This window comes from Engystomops pustulosus, chromosome 6 (genome assembly GCF_040894005.1).
Source record: "Engystomops pustulosus chromosome 6, aEngPut4.maternal, whole genome shotgun sequence".
In the NCBI taxonomy this organism is placed as follows: domain Eukaryota; kingdom Metazoa; phylum Chordata; class Amphibia; order Anura; family Leptodactylidae; genus Engystomops; species Engystomops pustulosus.
The window spans coordinates 141,155,358-141,175,147 of NC_092416.1; the positions used below are offsets into that span (position 1 = coordinate 141,155,358).

General features: G+C 40.1%; 1 protein-coding gene across 1 annotated transcript in view; it reads left to right on the forward strand.

Moving 5' to 3' along the window:
• The first annotated feature begins 2,041 nt into the window (after nucleotides 1–2,041).
• Nucleotides 2,042–19,790, forward strand: part of KRT222 (keratin 222) — a 31,097-nt gene continuing 13,348 nt past the window's right edge. The window contains exons 1-5 of the mRNA XM_072111418.1: nucleotides 2,042–2,221; nucleotides 3,845–3,925; nucleotides 9,677–9,908; nucleotides 11,588–11,670; nucleotides 15,205–15,361. Coding sequence (XP_071967519.1) covers nucleotides 3,876–3,925; nucleotides 9,677–9,908; nucleotides 11,588–11,670; nucleotides 15,205–15,361 — 522 coding nt within the window. The 5' untranslated portion in view covers nucleotides 2,042–2,221; nucleotides 3,845–3,875. The remainder of the gene's footprint in view (nucleotides 2,222–3,844; nucleotides 3,926–9,676; nucleotides 9,909–11,587; nucleotides 11,671–15,204; nucleotides 15,362–19,790) is intronic.

The window sequence follows — 19,790 nt, forward strand, 5'->3', positions numbered from 1 at the left end:
CATTCTTTCAAGTAGTCATGGTCAACTATCCACATCTTTGTTTGTTAAAGGGATAGTCTAAACTAAATTATTAACAGCACAGGTGGGTTGCCAAACCTGACATCCCATACCCCTGGTGATACATATGCTTTCACCCAGAAAATCCCTTTAACGTTGAAGGGCATGAGTAGAAGAGGTCTCAACTATCAACTATTAAAATAACAGATTTGACCAACTTGGTATGGGCCCCATCTCTCCAGGGACCCAGAGAGCAGTCACATAGACGACTTCTATTATATGTATGCACTTGAAGTGTATAACAAAAAGAAGTTACACAACTTGAAAACTTTTGTCCAAGGATCAGACCAACCAATAGAGAAAGAAAGTCAGCAATAACTGCTCTGTCCAGTCACACCTCATCTACTTTTAATTGTTCCTGTAATGCAATACATTATTATAGGACACAGCTCAAATTTCTGTTGACTCACAGAGTACTTACATCTAAACCCACAATTGCTATAAGTCTTCTTAAAGGCTGACTATTCGGAAGACTCTCAGAAATAAGAGGATTATTATGGGTCATAATATGTTTTTATCCAAATATACAATATTAAGTAGACCCTGTTGTGTTCACAGTCAAGAAGCCAATTGCAGAAAAATGTGAAGGGACAATTGAAGACAAATTTAAGGCTTCTGTAAAATTCTTTATTGTGTTATGGGGACCCCACACCATTGCTCCCTGTGATTAAAAATGTTTATGTGGCATTTGTTTTCTAAGGTAGAATATGTTACCTAAGTTACCATTATGTGGCATATGAGTTCCTAAGGTTCTTACAAACAGGGGTATAACACCTCAGGAGATAGTTTCCAGTAGGAGGCGTGGGTTAGTGAGAGTAATGCATTTTACCTTTACCAGGGCATATAGGAAAGTGTAACTATGGTTTCTACATCTAAATGGAAAACCGTATTGAAACCTGGAGCAACCCCTGCAATGAGAGCATGCCCAGCCACTGATCCATAGGACTGAGGTTCCCTTTGTAGTATTAGGTGCGGGTTGCTAAAATTGGTATTAGGTGGTAAATGTTATCTGCTACAAAGTGCTACAAAGAGGTGTACAGTAGTGGCAATTACAACTGGACCCGTGTGGTCCGTCGCAGGCATCGTGACGTCAGCCGCACGTATCTCAGCACACACTATGATGTCAGCGAGTGGCTGAAGTCATGGTGCCTGCAATGGACTGCGCGGGGACATGGAGCCAATGTCGTAGCAACCATAGATAGAAGAGGACCTGTGGGGGGGGGGGTGTCGGATTGTGAATACACTTTTAGTTTTTTTCCTACAGACATTATATTGGGGGCAGTGGCTGCAGGCTATAAACTGAGGAGGCAAGACTGCAGGCTATATACTGGGGGCAGGGGCTGCAGGCTATCTCGGGCTGGCTGGCTATATACTGGGGGGGGACTGTGATCATTGCATTTCCCACCTTCGGCTTATACTCGAGTCAATAGGTTTCCCTAGTTTTTTGTCTCCGGTTAGCTTATATTTGAGTATATATGGTATATATGCTCTATATGTGTGCGTATGTGTTTTTGAGTGAATAAATGTGTTTGTATGAGTAAAGAACTGTATGTTCATGTTCATATATATAGGTATATAAATGTGTGTGTATATATGAGTATAGTATGTATGCGAGAAGGAGGCCCCATTCAGAAGCCTGCTATGGGGCCCCGACTCTCCTAGTTAGACCTCTGGATGAAAGATGGTATCAGGGTCCCAAATCAAGGTGTGAATTGGGCCTAATATGGAGTGTTTGTATCTGATTCACATTCTTTTTATTGTAACTTATATAAATATATAGGGATCCTATTTCAATGATAGCTATAAATGTAATCCATTGCCAGGCTGTGTTCCTTGGTATAACTGTCACCTAGGCACAGGATTTTGGTGAAATAAAAACATATCCAACATCTCTCCCTGCCCATGCTGTGTACTGCTATCCTGTAGTCCTGGATCTGCTCGTACCTGAAAGGGAATCTAGAACTGGTTGGAAACTCGACGAGCAGCATTCTCTGTGAAATTAACATTTCTGACAAGCTGCGCTCTGAGGAAAAGTAAACTTTCCTATAAGAGGTCCAGCGTGGCAGATGTGAGGAATATTCTTATCTATATTGCGATTTGTTGGATCTTATCTTGTGCACCATGATGACAAGGTGACAACCTCTGGACTCTTATCACAAGATCAGTAAGTACCATTACTCGGGAGAATACCTGACATTAAATAAACAGACGTACATGCTGGCAGGTTAGGCTTGATCTATGTACACAAGAGCAGAGAACATGTCTGGCCGAGCCCGTATCAAGTCCATGACAGTGTGGCAATGTTGTTACTACATAAGTGGCTGTGACCGTGCTGAAGGGTTGTACATAAGCAGTTACTTTAGATATTGCTACGAGGGAACATATAGAAAAATCTCCTGTCACTACACAGCTTAGTTATTTACATTCACTTCCGGCAGCATTAGGTATTTTTTGTTTTGTTAGTATAAATCCTACAGGCTAATACTGTAGTCTACATTTTGATGTTTTCAAAAATAGCAGTCCCGAGGGTAAATTGTCTAAAAAAATTTTGACATGCCTTTTACTGAATTTGTACTATTTCCGGGATTTATGTTTGCATTCTGCGTTGAAAGAATGTAAGTAACTTAAAAGGTGACATCATTTCAACATATCGTGTAATTACAGACGGTTAGTAGCCCTGATGGTCTTGGCCACTAGGAGGTGGGTGGAAGACTCTATAGAAAAACAGCTGAACTAAATGCAGCTTCATATCTCTGCAGTTTACACCACTGACCACAAGAATGAGGGTCCTTAGCCCCATGTGTGACCACCACTGTAATCAGCTCTTCAGGACTGATGGAGCACTATACTTAGCTATCTCTATTAGTCCTAAAGACATTCGGGCTTATTTACTAAGTCCGCGGGACTGTGATTCCGTTGGGTTTCGAGAATATTTCCAATGTGCGCCAAATTGGCCCAGGTTTTTGGCGCACGCGATCGGATTGTGGCGCATCGGCACCGGCATGCATGTGACAGAAATGGGGGGGCATGGCCATCGGACAACCCGACAGATTCGGACAAACAGCGGAATTTAAAAAAGAATTGTGTCACAAGATCAAGCACTCACTTGCACCAGGAAGAAGCAGGTGAACTCCGGCAGACCTCGGGGCAGAAGCGAAGGATGCAGGAACTCGGGCGCACAGGCTTAGTGAATCGCGGCAGACCCGAATCCATGTCGGATAATGCACCGCGGGATCACGACGGGACGGGGCAAGTAAATCTGCCCCATAGAGTGCCTGGACACCCATCTAGTTCTTTTGGCTTGGCTTTCCTTATCAACAAAATTTTCTATTACATTCTAATCAGAAATTGTTGTGTCCATATAGGCAGCTACTTTTAGCAAAATTATAGAGGTGATTTTCATACATCGAGTAAAATGGATATGTCCACAAAAATCTACATATTCCACATACTTGTGCACCTCCCCCCAACTGTTGTGAACATACAGCATGCCCTTGGATTAGGGACTACCAATATACCAACATAATAATTCCACCATTACAATTTTTAAGATTTGTTAGATGTTAACACCCTTTTGCAGACCGATAAAGTTTTTTGGCCATAGGAGGAGTCCCAATAACATTTGACTTGCAGGTGTATTGTCTGGAGATTGTCTCTGTGCATAATATTATAACTGGTGTTTGTGAGATTAAAGACATTGCCTGGTTCCTCCCAAGACAAACAAACGTATGAAGGAATCGAAGTTCACATTTCCTTGTGTAGTAATTCTGTGTTTATTTTAATCCAGCCTGTGCGGCCAGCTCAATAAAGTAAGAACGATGCAGGATCTTATTCAGGCAGAACCTCCGGTCCGGAAAATCCAACTAAGGTACTTAGGAAACTCTTCTGTCTTTGAACTTTTACCTATTTAGTGCCAAAAACTTGTCAGAGCTCAGTGAGGAGTGCTCTTGTTCAATGTCCAGAGTGCAGCTTGCTAGATTCCAGCTATGGAGACGGGGTGCAGAGGTAGCCGGTACACCCAGCCACATGTGCTGGAGGGAGCCCAAAGTATCCCCTGCAACAATTTAAATAAAAAATAAATATACTGGTATTATAAATATTGTAGAACCCTCTTACAGGTTTTTGCTCACTGGACCTGTTTGTAGACAGGCTCTCAAGATGAAACCAGCATGAATGGACTTAATGGCTGAAAAAAGGTGAATTATATTTTCCAGATTTACATTAAAAAGCAGCTTATGAGGTTTGGTGTGGGGAACACGCATGTAGAAGAGGTCCTGCCTGCTAATCAGAGCACTTGCTAATGTGATTGGTGGGCGGGGGCCCATTGTTGTTGACACAGTGTGTGACAGTTCCCAAATTACACATAATCATTTAATAAGAGCTAAAGACTCCTAAGACAAAGATTTGAGTTAATCATCAACAGACTAAGGAGCCAATAAGCTTTGCTGATGTATAGTGATCAAAATGTTTTTGTCTTAGGTGGTTAAAAAAAAAAGAAATGACTTATACTTATTTAGGTCCTTACTTCCAGCGCAGTGTGGTGCCCTCCATCACTTGGCATTGCTTCTTTAGCATACAGATGTAGGGGGTGTGCACTGGTGAAATAACATTACTGCTGAGACTCTATAACCCAACAGAGACCGTCAGGAAAGGGAGAGGCACAGTGGACTGGATGTAAGAACCAAACTAACTACTTATTTAGTTTTTACACAACCTGAGGCCAATAAAAAAATATTTGCCTCCTCACAAACCCTTTAATATGTTCTTCACGAGTAGAACATACTTGTGACAACTTCTAAAAACACAATTCTGTTTTTCATAAGTGGTTCTTTCTGAAGCCCATTTATCTGTTCTATCCATTATTGTAAATATGGGTATATTCACTTACGGTACTTATCTATTAAATTATATTATGGACAATAAAATGGGCAATAAAATAGATTTTAGTCAAATTACTACCTACCTGAGGTTTAACCTCATAATGGAAAATAGCGCCCAAAGTTGAAAATGACACTTTTTTAAAAAAATATTTAAAAATCTATAAAAGGTGATTAAAAGGACATACAGCCCTAAAAATGATAGAATTGAAAACACCATCAAAAGTCGCATAAGATGAGACCACCCACACCTCCATACACCAAAGTATGAAATAGTTAATAGTGCCAGAACATGGCAAAATAAAGATTTTTTTTTTACAGGAGGGTTTCATTTTTGCAAATGTATGAAATCATTATAAAACCTATATAAATCTGGTATCTCCGTGATCATACCGACCCAAAGAATAAAGTAGACTTGTCATTTGGGGTGCAAATGCATTTTTTCACCAATTCCACTGCATTTGTAATTTTTTTCCCCGATTTCCAGTAAATGGAATGGAATAATAAATACCATCACTATGAAGTGTAATTTGTTACGCAGAAAACAAGCCGTCACACAGTTCTCTACATGGCAAAATAAAAAGTTATCTATTTTTGAAAGTGGGAAACAAAAAATAAGAACGCAAAAATGAAAAAGGGCTTTGGCTGGGAAGGGGTTAAAGAAGTGCACTGCATCTCATTGACAGGGTGCGCTGTTTACAGTATCCATCAATCAGGGACAGAGTGTAATGGAGGAAATAGACAGCTTTGAAGTTCCATAAAGGTAAACAGAGCGAAGGCTAAGCATGTGGTTTCATTTTTCACTCCATGTGTATTAAAAACCATAACTATTTTACTTCTCCATTTGAAAAGAGGACTTTTTACCACCTTCACTGACCACAACTCTTTCCATCCTTTAGGTAGGTAATGTTCCACTGGTTGTGGTGTAGCTTTCTGCATTAGACCAGGGCCGACATCAGACAGTAGAGAGTCTAATTAGCATAGTTTCATGGTCCTTTCAGTAGGTAGTATCATAATTAGCCGCTACTACTAAATGGGTGTCTTAGACTGGAGCACAACCACCTGATAGTAGAGATTTGAAGAAGTTACATTGAATGATTGGAAAGGTAGAGGTAGTGGGGGACAACTATTAAAAGAATTACAGTTGGCGCAGGTGGTGAAATGTCCTATTTCAAGAGCCTTATGGGGGCTTGTTTTCATTTAATATTTTTTGAAATGTACCGGGAAGATGGAAATAAAATCCAAATATGCAGGAACTGAAAAACAGACCAAAAAAACATTTAACTGGCTTTGCTTTTAGGGCTATTACTGTGAAATCAAAATTACAACTTACCTTTTCATTACCTTTTTCCTGAGTCAGTATTTTTCTAGAGTCAGTGTGGTCACAGAGATAAAAAAACGTAAACCATTTTTGTTATGTTTTCAGTTAGTAACATTTTATCACTTATGTAATGGGTTATTTTTCGCGGGACAAGATGTAGGTTTTTATACCATTTTGGAAAATGTGTGTTTTTGCTCACTATTTATTCAGTGTATTCAGCAAAAAAGGAAAGGATTCTGACCACCAAATAGAACAATAATATTTTAGTTTTTAATATCTTTGGACATAGATAAAATATACATAATAATACAGTAATTTTTGACATGGGGATATATATAATTTTTCATATGTATTCCAGAGGTTTTATGTAGATTTATGTATACATTTCTTGATTTTCAAAAAAAATTGAATTGCCCTAGCAAGCTGGAATATGCGATTGTTCATTATGTACTGTATATTGATATATTACTATGGTGAAATGACAGCATAACAGACAATGTTCAATACAGGCGGTCCCCTACTTAAGAACACTCGACTTACATACGACCCATAGTTACAAACGGACCTCTGGATATTGGTAATTTATTGTACTTTAGTCCTAGGCTACAATGATCAGCTGTAACAGTTATCACAGGTGTCTGTAATGAAGCTTTAGTGTTAATATTGATTCTTATGACAACCCAACATTTTGAAAATCCAATTGTCACAGAGACCAAAAAAGTTTTGTCTGGGATTACAATGATAAAATATACAGTTTCGACTTACATACAAATTCAACTTAAGAACAAACCTACAGACCCTATCTTGTATGTAACCCGGGGACTGCCTGTAGTAGTAAAGAGTCAACATGCTTGGAGCCTTAAGAAGTCTCATGGCCCAGGATAATTGAACAGCTATGGCATTCTCATCTTCATTTAAAGTGAAAGCAATCCTTCAGATGCCATGGTCTCATCTGCCCATGGCATCTGAAGGACTAAAGTTCAGTTATCAGAGTTATTTATAGAAGACACCGCAACATGAATGGCCAGTATCTAAACTTTATCTGTGGTTACCACTTATAAGATTGTCACACCACTTAGCTCAAGATTGGCTTTTTAAAAAGGTTTTAGCTTTGCACAAGCAATATTAATTATATAAGCCTTTGCAAAAAACCTAATAACACGGGGAAGGGTGGGGTATCACAACTTTGACTGGTCTGATGAGCATGTTTTTACTGGAAAAAAAGGTTGCATGTCTGTAACTGAACAATTTTCATGCCAGAAATGGTGGAAAAAAGTGCAATTATTAACTTGTACCATGACCATGCAAAGGCTGAATCTGGATAATGGACTAAGAGACGAAAGAAATTGGCCGCCAACAACTGCAAAATATAAGTTATGAATTAGCATAAAATGACATACCAGGCAGTAAAGAACATAAAAAATCGGTAGCCAGGTCTGTGGCAGTAAACTCCTTCTGTGGCATACACAAAAATTGTAACCTTCCATAACCTTGTATATAAAATGAACATAGACAGGCACACCAGAGTGTGCAAGTCACAACCAGATCCACCAGCCACAGCCCTCCTGTGCCTAGTGCCAACCATCAGCAATCAAAAACTTGCTATAGGATCGATCCCTTAGAGAAACTAAAACATATTTAAAAAATCAAATTACTCGCCCCCTTATCCTCCATGAATGTCTGTTGTCAAGGACCTGCAATCGTTACAACTACCTCCTTTTAAAACAATAAGTACCAACAAAGATACCCTCTGCAATTTATAGCGATCCCTATACCAATCAAAAGATGAATACCAAAAAGCAGTATACAAGATCCAGGTAGTCAATAATTGTCAAAGGACAAGAATGTTATATGACTATGAAATCAATTTGAACTTTATTATAACGAATCAACACTCCAAAAGTATGTTAAAAACATGATAAAACCACAAAAACAACAAACAACACAAAGGGTGGTGGTCACAAATGCAATACAATACATTCCACAATGGGATATCAAATACAGGCACACAGGGGTGATCAAAAAGGTAAAAATGTTACCAAATGCCCAAACCAGGGCGTAATATACCCATCAAGTGCCTACCAATATAATTTTAAGTTACCAGACCACCACCACAGCACCCCGACGCACGTTTCGCCGTCGCTTCCTCAAGGGGGTGTTACAACTACCTCCTTTTAAAACAACCTGCTATACATAAAAGCTATAAAAGTATTTGAATCCCAATCCTCAAAGACTCACATGAGTGAAGCTAATGCAGAAAACTAACACACTGGGGAGTGTGGACCGGACAATTTTTAATCTGCCAAACATGGCCAAACCCCCCCCCCCTCCCTCCCTCCTTAGCAGACCATATAAGCCAGTATTTTTCAACCTTTTTTGACCCGCGGCACACTTTTTATACTTAGAAAATCCTGGGGCACACCACCAACCAAAATAGCACAAAATGACACTAAAACAGTCAAATTATACATATAGCTAATAATATATATTCTAAATTTATTTTACTCACTCAGTGAATGAGTGTGAAACCTCTTCCTCAACAGTTCTCAGTTTCTCCCTGTTTTTAGTACATGCTGCTGATAATTATTAGGCTCATATACTGCAAAATAAAGGGGTACGATGAGAAGTACTATGGCCATGAGTCCAGAGTACAAGTGCCAGCTCATATACTCAGCATATCAGCTGGTACTTGTAGTACTCCAGCCTCATGACTATAGTATTTCTCATTTTACATCGCTGCGCATTGCCGGGAAACAAAAAACAGGGGGCACCATAGTGTGGGGAACTTCCCCGCAGCACACCCGACCATGTGTCACGGCACACTAGTGTGCCACGGCACACTGGTTGAAAATCACTGATATAAGCCCCTAATCACAAAACTCCCTATCACCTCACTCCACATCATCCACCCCTCAAAATTTCAACTCCCATTTTCTAACCCCTCCGAGCCCAGCTTGCCATGAACGCACTCCACCCAGCCTTCAGCCTGCTTCATGCTGGTAAATATTGTACATGTGATTTTTTGAGCAAAAAAACACATTTCAGACACTTCAGAGTTGTGATGAATTCCCCAAAAATGTTCTCCTGCAAAGACCCCAAGTGATAAGATCTCAAGAAGGAGACTTTATTTGACCTATCAAAAGCAAGAGGAATTTCTTCAACTGGCTTAACTTGGTACAAAACTTTTTTTCATGTTGGACTGTCACCACCAACGTCCATAAGCAAGGAGGGAGTTAAAATAAAACAGACAAAAACATATTCATATTGTACAAAATGGATGTTTGTTTATACATGCGTAGTTTTAGCCAATGTACAAAAAACATTTGGTACATCACATCAGCCATTTTAGATAATCATTCATATGTCTTGATGTTTTAACTACTTTACCAATAACCAATACTACGAAAATTCTGAATTTCAGCTGGAAAGAGTTTCTCATCATGCCTGGAGACAATGGCATCCCGCCAGGCGATCCAAAACAAACACTGAGACAGCTCAATGACAGACTTGCTGATTTCATGAAACATTGTCATCGTCTGGAACAATCCAATATTGCCTTGTATAAGAAAATTGAAGAACATTTAACGAAAAGTGAACCCCAATTTCCTGTGTGGGATGAGAAGGAAAAAGAGATCCAAGATCTTCTGGAAGCTGTAAGTGTCACGTGGCTTTGGAAATTAGTTTTGCAGATTACATTAATTAGGGTTTCTGTACTGGATTCCGAAATGTAAAGCTATGGGTCCTTCCATCCGTGTATGGAAGTTCATTAAATCATGATTAAATATTCATATGGCGATTCATACCTTATAAAGCAGCGTCACAGACTGAACCCACTTTGCATCTTGATCTGTTCTTGTGATAGTTTTTTATGGCCTCCTTTTTGCAAAGAAAAAAATGGTTTAAAAATATGCTGATGATCTGCAAGTGCTCTTGGGGGAGTCACCAGTGCACCTCCAGGCTCCGGCTGAATAGGACTCCTGGGAATTTTAATACAGACTGGCGCTGACGTAGGCTGTTGGAGACAAAGTGGATATAGCATTGGGGAGCGTTAATAAGTCCTATGGTGATAATGTAGTTGCCTGTGCAGCAACCTTGATGGGCTCGGGTGATGCTCCCAGAGCACTTGCTGCTCATTATCATATTATAAAAACCATCTTTTTTTCTTTAGGAAAGGGAGACCATTAGGCCAGATCCTACTTCAGGGTACAAGGTGGATTCTGTTAGTGGCGCTTGTTTATGAGGGTAGATTTCCTTTAAGACTACATTGGTCTTCTGGTTTGCGCCTTTTCCTACAGCTATCATTTCTTCCATGATTTGATAACTATGCGTTCTTTAAAGCTGTTTTTCTGGTAATTATTTTTTCCACTATTCCCAATGATGACGTAGTAGGGAACAGGGACCTCATAGACTGGGTCTACCACCATAATAGCGAGAGAAGAGGGCCTCCAAAAATGAAATTCAACATAGTAGCCACCTTCTTGTTCCCATAACGTTCACAGGGTTTCTTTAGTCAGATATAGGATAATAAGATTACAATTAAGGGGAGCTTCATTCTAGAAGAGGGTTTCCCCACTGAGAATAATACCACAGAAAGAGGTGGGTTGGTTAAACACAACTATTGGTGACAAGTTCCCTTAAGGCTGGAAATCTGTCATTGATTTTGTCACACCTAAAATCATTGCACTAGTGCCAATGGACAATTAGTAAGCCATTCACTAATGATTTTTGCTGATCATTATCTCAGTGTTTAACAAAGCATGACAAGTAACAATCACCAAAACCGAACTATGGACTATTGCACAATGTTGGCATCACTTGTGAATAAATTGCTATTGAGTCGCCTTAATCGGTAATTACTAGACTAAGGATCCATGGCACATTATACTGGAAGTTTGAGATGTAATTACCTTCATACAACATCTATATATTAGGAAACATTGATTACATTAACATTATATGTGGATGCACAGAATAGCTAAGGGGTAGTAGTTTCCCTATTAGGAACCTTTATAGACAACCAGTTTATACCATGTACGGGAACTATAGAGGAGTACAGTATGGTTCCATAGTGTTCTAGCTACATGTTACCTTATATTAAGGCTTGAAACTTTTACACAATCATAATTAAGTACTTTACATCATATTTTTTTGATCCTTACATGCAAAATGAGTTGTATAAACGCAAATGTCATATGATTATTACTGTAGTGATATTGGTATATACTACCTAATTTACACAGGTACAGATGTAACTCCCTCAAATATACAGCTTCATTCACTGCATTAAATAATTGAGCCACATCTATGTCATCAGTGTTTGTTCTATCACTAGATCCATAAAATGGTTATGGAAAATGCAAAGACATCCGTGGAAATTGACAATCACACAATGGACCTCACCCAGCTTAAACAAAGGTATGGCACTATAGAGTAAAAGGATTGAAGAATTATTCTTTAACAATAATAACAATCATGAGTAAAGATTGAATGCATAGCACAGATGAGTAATACTGTAATATGGAACGAGCCAATGTATTTTACACTGAACAGGTGCATTTTCCATGTGCTTGGTACCAATTCAGCTTAACCCACTTTTGTTGTTTTTCCACTGTGAAAAGTACCTGGTATTTATTGGTACCACTACTAGGTACCATTCAGTAGATAAGTGGCATTTGAGTATTGTCTTTAATCCAGTTGATGGGGTATCTATCATGCCTTTTACGCCAGCTTTCTGCATGAAAAAGTTATAATTCCTGGCGCACTGCCAGGCAATTGTGACTTTTTTTCCTGTTTCCTGCCCAGCATAGTACTTTTTTGAATTTAGGTATGGTGGGGCAGGACACAGGGGTAAATGTGGAATATCTGAAATCTACACCAGGTCTCACATAGTGAAGATTACATTCTGGGGCACGAACCTCAAAGTAATTCCGTCATGTCATGTGCCTATGCTGGGACTATTAAAGGACATCTACTACCAGGATGAAAGACTGTAGGATCCGTTAACACCTATAAAGCCTGGAGCCCCTCAGACTCATTTGCATACAGCATTTCATCCTGGTTGTAGATGTCCTTTAAGACTAGAGCACGATGTGATGTATTTTGAGCATATGCATCTTGGCCATAGTTTTGAATAAACTAAGGGTAATTAAAGGGGTTGTCCGAGTTCTTTAAAAAAAAGCTAAAAGTGGCCGGGACAGGGCTGCTTAAAAAAAATAAAGATGTACTTACCTCCCAGTGCCCTCCCGTATCCAGCGCTGCTGTCGCTCTGGTCCGGGCGCCATGTAAACAAACATGGCCGCCGCAGCAGCGCTGGACTCAGTTCCGGCCGGACCCGACAACCTTCCGGCCCCCATACACAATGCTGTGTATAGGGACGGATAGGCGTGCCCGGCCACGGCCGGCCGGAAGCTGAATACGGGAGGGCACCGGGAGGTAAGTACATCTTTATTTTTTTTAAGCAGCCCTGTCCCGGCCACTTTTAGCTTTTTTTAAAGAACTCGGACAACCCCTTTAATATTGTCTTGGAGACCTACATTGTATATGTAAGGCAATACGGTAGTTCAGTGTTAAATGGATTTTCCTGAACTTTGATATTGATGGCCTATCTACTGATATGGTGGTTTACACAGTGGTTGGAGCCACAGGTAGAAGACTTCTTTATATTGTCTGAGTCTAAATACTATTCTGCTTTCATTTACTAAAATGCGATCACAGCAGCAGTTTCCTGGGTTGGTAGCTTTAATGAAAGCTGTGCTGAAGTTACCCAGTCCAGGCACTAAATTGTGGATGGGTCCATCTGCTTCTGGCACCCTCCATGGTGTAGTTGTACAGTGGGAATGATATTTGCAAAACTGATAATATGATATGGCTATAAATACATGTGCTAAAGTGGATAGATGTTACTGGGGAAAGACGTGTAGAACTTTTGCAATGTCCATTAGGGCAAGAATAATGATCTGATATTGGTAGATATCTGGTTCCTAACAGACAGCTAATAATACACTGAAATTGCCTATGTGCAGTAGCAGCAAAAATGTAATAGTGGTTACAATACTCAATAGATCTCTAAGATATTTGCCATAGAAACGTAGAGGTAACATTGTAAGTAAGGGGCACTTAGCAGTCTGTTTTGTTGCAAACTTAGGCCTCATGCACAGAAATGTGTTTTTCTGTTCTATGTATATCTGTACTTTGGCACATTTTTCAACCGTAGAGCATGTGTGGCACTGTATCAATGCATAGCTGTAAAAAAACATTCCGACCCAAAGCTCCTTGGCTACCCTTGTAGACTGATGTTGCACCTTTTTACCGCTCCCATAGACTACTATGAGGTGCACAGAATGGAAACATAGGAGAAAATGCTCTGTATTTTTTAAGACTTTCTCAAGGAATGGTATAGTGGGAAGTATGGCCATTCACACGGATACTCAGGGCCGGTGACAAAGTGGGGCTCTAGGCAAAACTAAAAGTGGGACCCCAAAATTATGAACAGTCACATTCAGTAAGATGCTCCCTTTAGCCCTGCACAGTAATAATACTTTGTAGTTTACAAACAGAAGTATGGAAAATAGGGGGCCCTGGGCAAATACCCAGTTTTTCGCCCCCTAACGCCGGCCCAGTGGATACTGTACTGTCCAATGTAGTCAATGTGAACGTGTGCTACCTGTATGAATTGGTAAGGCACGGGTAGCACGCAGTTGGAAACATACATTAGTGTGAATGAGGCCTAAGGAGAATTTCTTAAAGGGGTTGTCCGGTACTACTGTTGTTCTGCGTCGTATACAGAGACAGGCACGCCTACCCATACACTTTCACACGCCGGATTCAGCATTTGATTCAAGGAGTCAGATGGAATTACCTGTCTTTGTAAAGACTGACGGGAAATGGCGGAGGACAACCGGAGCGCTGAAGAAGGTAAGCATACGTTCTTTTTTGTTTTCTCAGCCCACATGACAGATAAATAGATTTTTTAAACCCAGCAATCCCTTTAATGAAGTATTAGAAAAATGTTCAGAATACAGTATTCACACATACAATATCAAAAATAATTGAAAATGATGGTTACTCTTTAAAGATTTTAGCTGTTGAATCTTAACATTATATAATGATTCTGAGTCATAACTAATATATTTTCTAAGGACATTGTATCACAGGGGTTTCCAGGATTAAAAAAAACTTTATATAGATGGATCAAAGAGGTGAGAAAATAATAAAGAGCTTATACTCACCTCTCTCCAAGCTCCTGTTTAGCCCGGATGATATCTATCACCGCTGGTTTCTGTTTCTTTACAGAGGTTGGTGGTGATGTCACAAACACAGCCGCACATGTGCTATAGCATTCGCATTCGTAGCATTCGTTTCAGGTTTCAGGCTTGCCTTAGTGGCTGTCATCACCGCATCACTAGCGGTCTCTAAGTGCCAGAGGAGCTGATGGAACCATAACATTTTTTTTAATTCTGGACAACCCCTTTAAGCCCAGATTGCCAATATTGTTGCAAATGTCAAAGCAGGGAAAGTTTTGATCAAGTCTAGACATTCAGCGTTAATATATCATACCAGACTACATCTTAGCCATTAAGCAGCAGTTTCCCCTACAATTGCATTGGTTGCTTTGTAAGCAGCATCACCCTTGATCTTAGTCGAAATAGTCTTTTACACATCCTAAACACAGGGTTTAATCTTCTCCATCTGCTCCATCTTCAACGGGTAAATAGTTTAGTAAAGGCAGGACCTTTGTCCCTCTGCAGACCAAGCACAGGCTTCTGCTAAAGCCAGTTGTCTTGAAGCTTGTCACTAAAATGTGAAGACACCATAGAAAAGAAGTGTTGAATTTTTCCCCCCTCATTTTCTGTGTTCGTTGAATCTATAGATTTGGATAAAACATATTTTCACTGACTATTCCTGGTGTAATTGTAAAGACATTTTACAGATACTTTCATCTCTTTTTAGGGTTACGGAAAAGGTCTATGAAAACAATCAGATTGCACAGAAAAATGAAGTCTTGAGAAAGATGGCAGATGAACTGTCTCAGAGCATTGCGGATATAAAAATAATTATTAAGGATAAGGAAGAAGAAAAAAAAGACATCATTTCAGATCATCAAGAGGTATGAGTGAAGCTCCCCTAGAGTATGGGAGGATTTACTGCAGCATTTTCCAAATTTGTTGCTGTGGATAGTTGCCAGGGCTGGCGCCAGCACTGGGCATGCCCAGACCTGTGTCGGGGCCCAGAGCTGCTGGAGGGCCCACATAGGGCTTTATATAATGAATCCATAGGAGGTAAGGGGGGGCTCTATATAAATAACCATGAAGGGTTGAATATAATATAACAATGATGGGACTGTTTGGGATGATAAACTAGGGAATATTTTAGGAAACAGGAGACTGTTTTAGTTTCTGAATTTTCAATGTCGTTACGTGAAATCACTGCAATGGGGCCCACTAAGGCAGGGGCCTACTGAAACCTGGAGCCGACCCTGGTAACTGCTACACCTTTCCCTAGATATCTTAGTCAATATTGCTGTGTAAGTGCTGTAGTACTGGTGTCTGTATATGTAATGGACAGCCTGGTCCCAGTCAGAAAATCATTTCCAACAATGTGCACAAGTTACTTCCATGGTATTTATATGCAGATGCAGGTTTACGAGGGTATTTTACTTAATCTCCTCTGTGACTGTGGGAACATAGAAAATGATTAACTAAAAAACAGTTTGCATTTATAATTATATGTTTAGCGAGTATCGAGCAGCATTTCCCTGGGGCAATGACTCGCGTACGGGCGAGTTGTAGCAAGTGCGTAACGCAGCCGCAGCTTCCTGTTACAAATGTGCTACAGTACAAGACGTGGATAGTGATCTCACTGACAATGCAGAAAGGACAGGACTGCAGACAGCGTTACATTAAACGGGTTGTCTGCCATAGGTAGGTCTTTTATTAGAAAGGTCCTTCTCTAATAAGCTGATCACAGGATGGTCCTGCAGGAATCCTCAGTTATAGTCTGTTAAGGAATCCAGTGTTTCCTTTTCCTTCCAACCAAACCAGATGAGAATGAAGAATGAAAGAAAATCCCTTAAATGGCACTATAGTGGTGATCATTTGCTGTGCCCGGGTTAGGAGTGGCCCACTATGTTGAATCCGCCAGGTACCATTCAGGTGTCACTGCCTAGTTGCTGCTCTCTGGAAGGGATGGTAAGGCTTTTTGCATCCCAGTGTGTTATAAGAGAGTCAGGGTCTGCAGTGAACAGTTTCCTTCTTTACTGAAGAAATGCAGGTACAAAGCAATACAAGCAAAGCATAGGGCTGACTTCTCCAATCTCCTCGATGGCAGAAGAAGGGTTTTAGGCTGAGGAAAGGCTTGATCTAACTGTCCCGCTCCTTCTCAGAAGCCTGGTACCCTGGTCACAGGCTAGAGCAGTGATGGCGAACCTATGACACTGGTGCCAGAGCTGGCACTCGGAGCCCTTTCTGTGGGCACCGGGACCATCACCAGAGATGACTCCAGGTATCTTCCTGCAGTCCCAGACAGCCCAGGACTTGCTGTGCACAGAGCTATTTTAAAGTGACAGCTGTACCTGGGACTATTTTCTGCTTTATTGGTGTCCTCAGGGGCTGGTATCAATGAAAACTGTGACAGAGAAGGGAGTATAAATCACAAATTACATTTCTGTGTTGGCACTCTGCGATAAATAAGCGGGTGTTTGTTGTAGTTTGGGCACTCGGTCTCTAAAAGGTTCGCCATCACTGGGCTAGAGTATTCCCGTCTCAGCTTCTTCTTCTGGTTGTGCAGGTAGACTGTCTTCTCCTCCAAGCTTTCTTCCCTAACTGCAGGACCCTAATGACTATTCTCCTTATATACTTTCTATCAGGGGAGGAGTGGTTACATTTTAGCACAAAAACAACGACAAGGTGTTCTCTCATAGACTTACACTGAGTCCCCATAATATTACATGGCAACAGGGCTCCAAAGTGCAAACACGTCTCTAAACAGCACCTGTCATTCTAAAGCTGTCTGCCTGTCAGGCAAACAAGTCTGACCTTATTGTGCAAAACAATGTATGGCAAATCACTACTAGCTTCTCTGAGAGATAGAGATACACAGTCACAAAGGTCTCTCAATCGTCAAAGTCTCTCCCTCCGTCCCAGGGAGATATGAGTGTTATGTAAGCCAAAATGTTACAGTCCTCTTTATCACGCTTAGTACAATACGATAAAACAAATCAAAACAAATTAAAACAAATCAGTGACTTAAGTGGATACTGCTGCTTGATAATCAAGTGAAACTACCAGGATTAGACACATCCTCCATTTTATCAGCCCCTATTACACAGAGGGGGGTCATTCTGAAATAAGCTGCATTTTTAATAACACAATTTTGAGCTATAATATATAATAAGTATATAATTTTTTTATCTCTTTATAGGGGGGTATAATAAAAATAACCCTACCACTTTTGTTCCAAAATAATGGCTTCTAAAAAACAACAGTAAAAATGTATTTACCTTGCCATATTCTGAGAAACCTGTTTTGGGATGCTAGAATTACGACAACCACAGAAAAGAAACATTTTAACAGCATAAAAATTGGTGTTTTTGTATTTTAATACATTGTAATATGTTTTTCTACCTTTTTTTTTCTAAATCCGCATCTACTAGTAAAATTTACTGCAAAAAATATGTATTGCAGTGTATTGCCAAAACTAAAAGCCAAAAAATATGTATTGCAGTGTGTTGCCAAAAAGGAGCAATGCAAAATATTAGACCCTACCTCAGACCTTATAGGTGCCTTGGTAAGATTATTTTATATAAAAAAAATTTATGGGAGGCAAAATTACTAAAAAAATTAATTTGGACATTATCTTCCATTATGGTGTGCACCAAACAGAATAATCATTTTTATATTTTGATATGAAAGGGGATAAAATCAAATATACAACTTTATTAATCACACTTCAAACAAATCAGACAATAATATAATAAAAAATAATTCTAAAAACATGGACGGTGGTACAGAAAGGAAAAAGGATGCTCCACAGCCTGTGGGTGTGTACAAAAGCAAACAATATAAATGGACATCTCCCATAACTATGACAATGTTATAACCCATGTCTGCTGAAAAAGCGGTACTCCCATAATGCAACACTACTAAGTAAATAAAGCAGAGGACCAATAAGGAAAAAAATACATGGTGCCCAAAAGGAGACCTCCGATCAATTACACACCAAATCCTGTTATACAGTGGGGCCAGATACAGACCACAGGTTGTTGGGGGAGATCACATCCCTGACTGCTCAAATAAAAATCGCTCTTTAAAGGGGTTATCCGGGTTTTAAAAATTTCTTATGGCTGGGCTGGGGAGGGATATTTAAACATAATAAACATGGACTTACCTCCTCCGGCACCGCCGATGTCCCGCGCCGCGGTCCCTTCGATCCGTGCCCCTGTTTGTTTACAGGGGCACGGAAGCCGCGCACAAGGAGCTTCCGGTCCGGGATGTGGCCGGCTCCTCCTATCCGTCCCTATCTCTCAGCGTTGTAAGCGCTGGGAGATGGTGTCGGATAGGAGCTTCCAGCCGGCCGGAAGCTCCCTGTGCGCCCCTGTAATGAAACCGGCGCACAGAGAAGACCGGCCGCGGAGCGGGACATCGGCGGCGCCGGACGAGGTAAGTAGATGTTTGTTATGTTTAACTAGCCCTCCCCAGCCCGGGCCTCAGTTATTTTTAAAACCCGGATAACCCCTTTAACACGGAGCAGGATTGGCCCCTTTAATACCACATAGTCCAAATATAAATAACCAAACAGAAAACCATTGTTTAACCATTTTCAATTGTGGGTTGACAAAGGGTCGGCCACAGTTTTATTGAAACCATAAATAATTTAACCATTTCTTTATTTGAATATACACACACTTTTAACTATTCCACTTTAAATACCACCGTATACCACCTTATCTAAGGGCATGTAGGGCAGTGTTACTCCTGAAAAACCACCCGCTGTCACACAAGTAAACGAAAAAACAATATTAAAAAAGGGAGGGAAACCGGACAAGAAGAAGAAGAGAAGAAGGAAGTCTACCATTTTATTTTATGGATTATGAACGAACCAAACATATCTTGAGAATGCTGTAGCTACACTGATGCAGAAACATATCTTGTTTAATCCCTGAATTGAGTGGTTTTACTGAAAAAAAAAACAATTATAAAATTATTATACTAAGGATCTGTCAATCCAGTGGCTACCCCGGCACTTCTCCTCTTACCCTAATTATGCACTGCTTCAGTTTTTTCAGCAAAACTTCTCAATTCAGGGATTAAACAAAATATGTTTCTGCATCAATGTAGCACCAGCTTTCTCAAGGTATGTTTAGTTCACAATGCATAGAATCAAATTGAAGATTTCTTAAGTATATTCTCACTTTTATTATTCTCACTTTTATTATTTTCAGATTTTTAAAAACCTCTTTACATATCTTTTTTACTGTTCATTCAGTCCCCTAGAGTACTTCAACCTTAGAGGTCTGATCACTAATACAATATACTGTA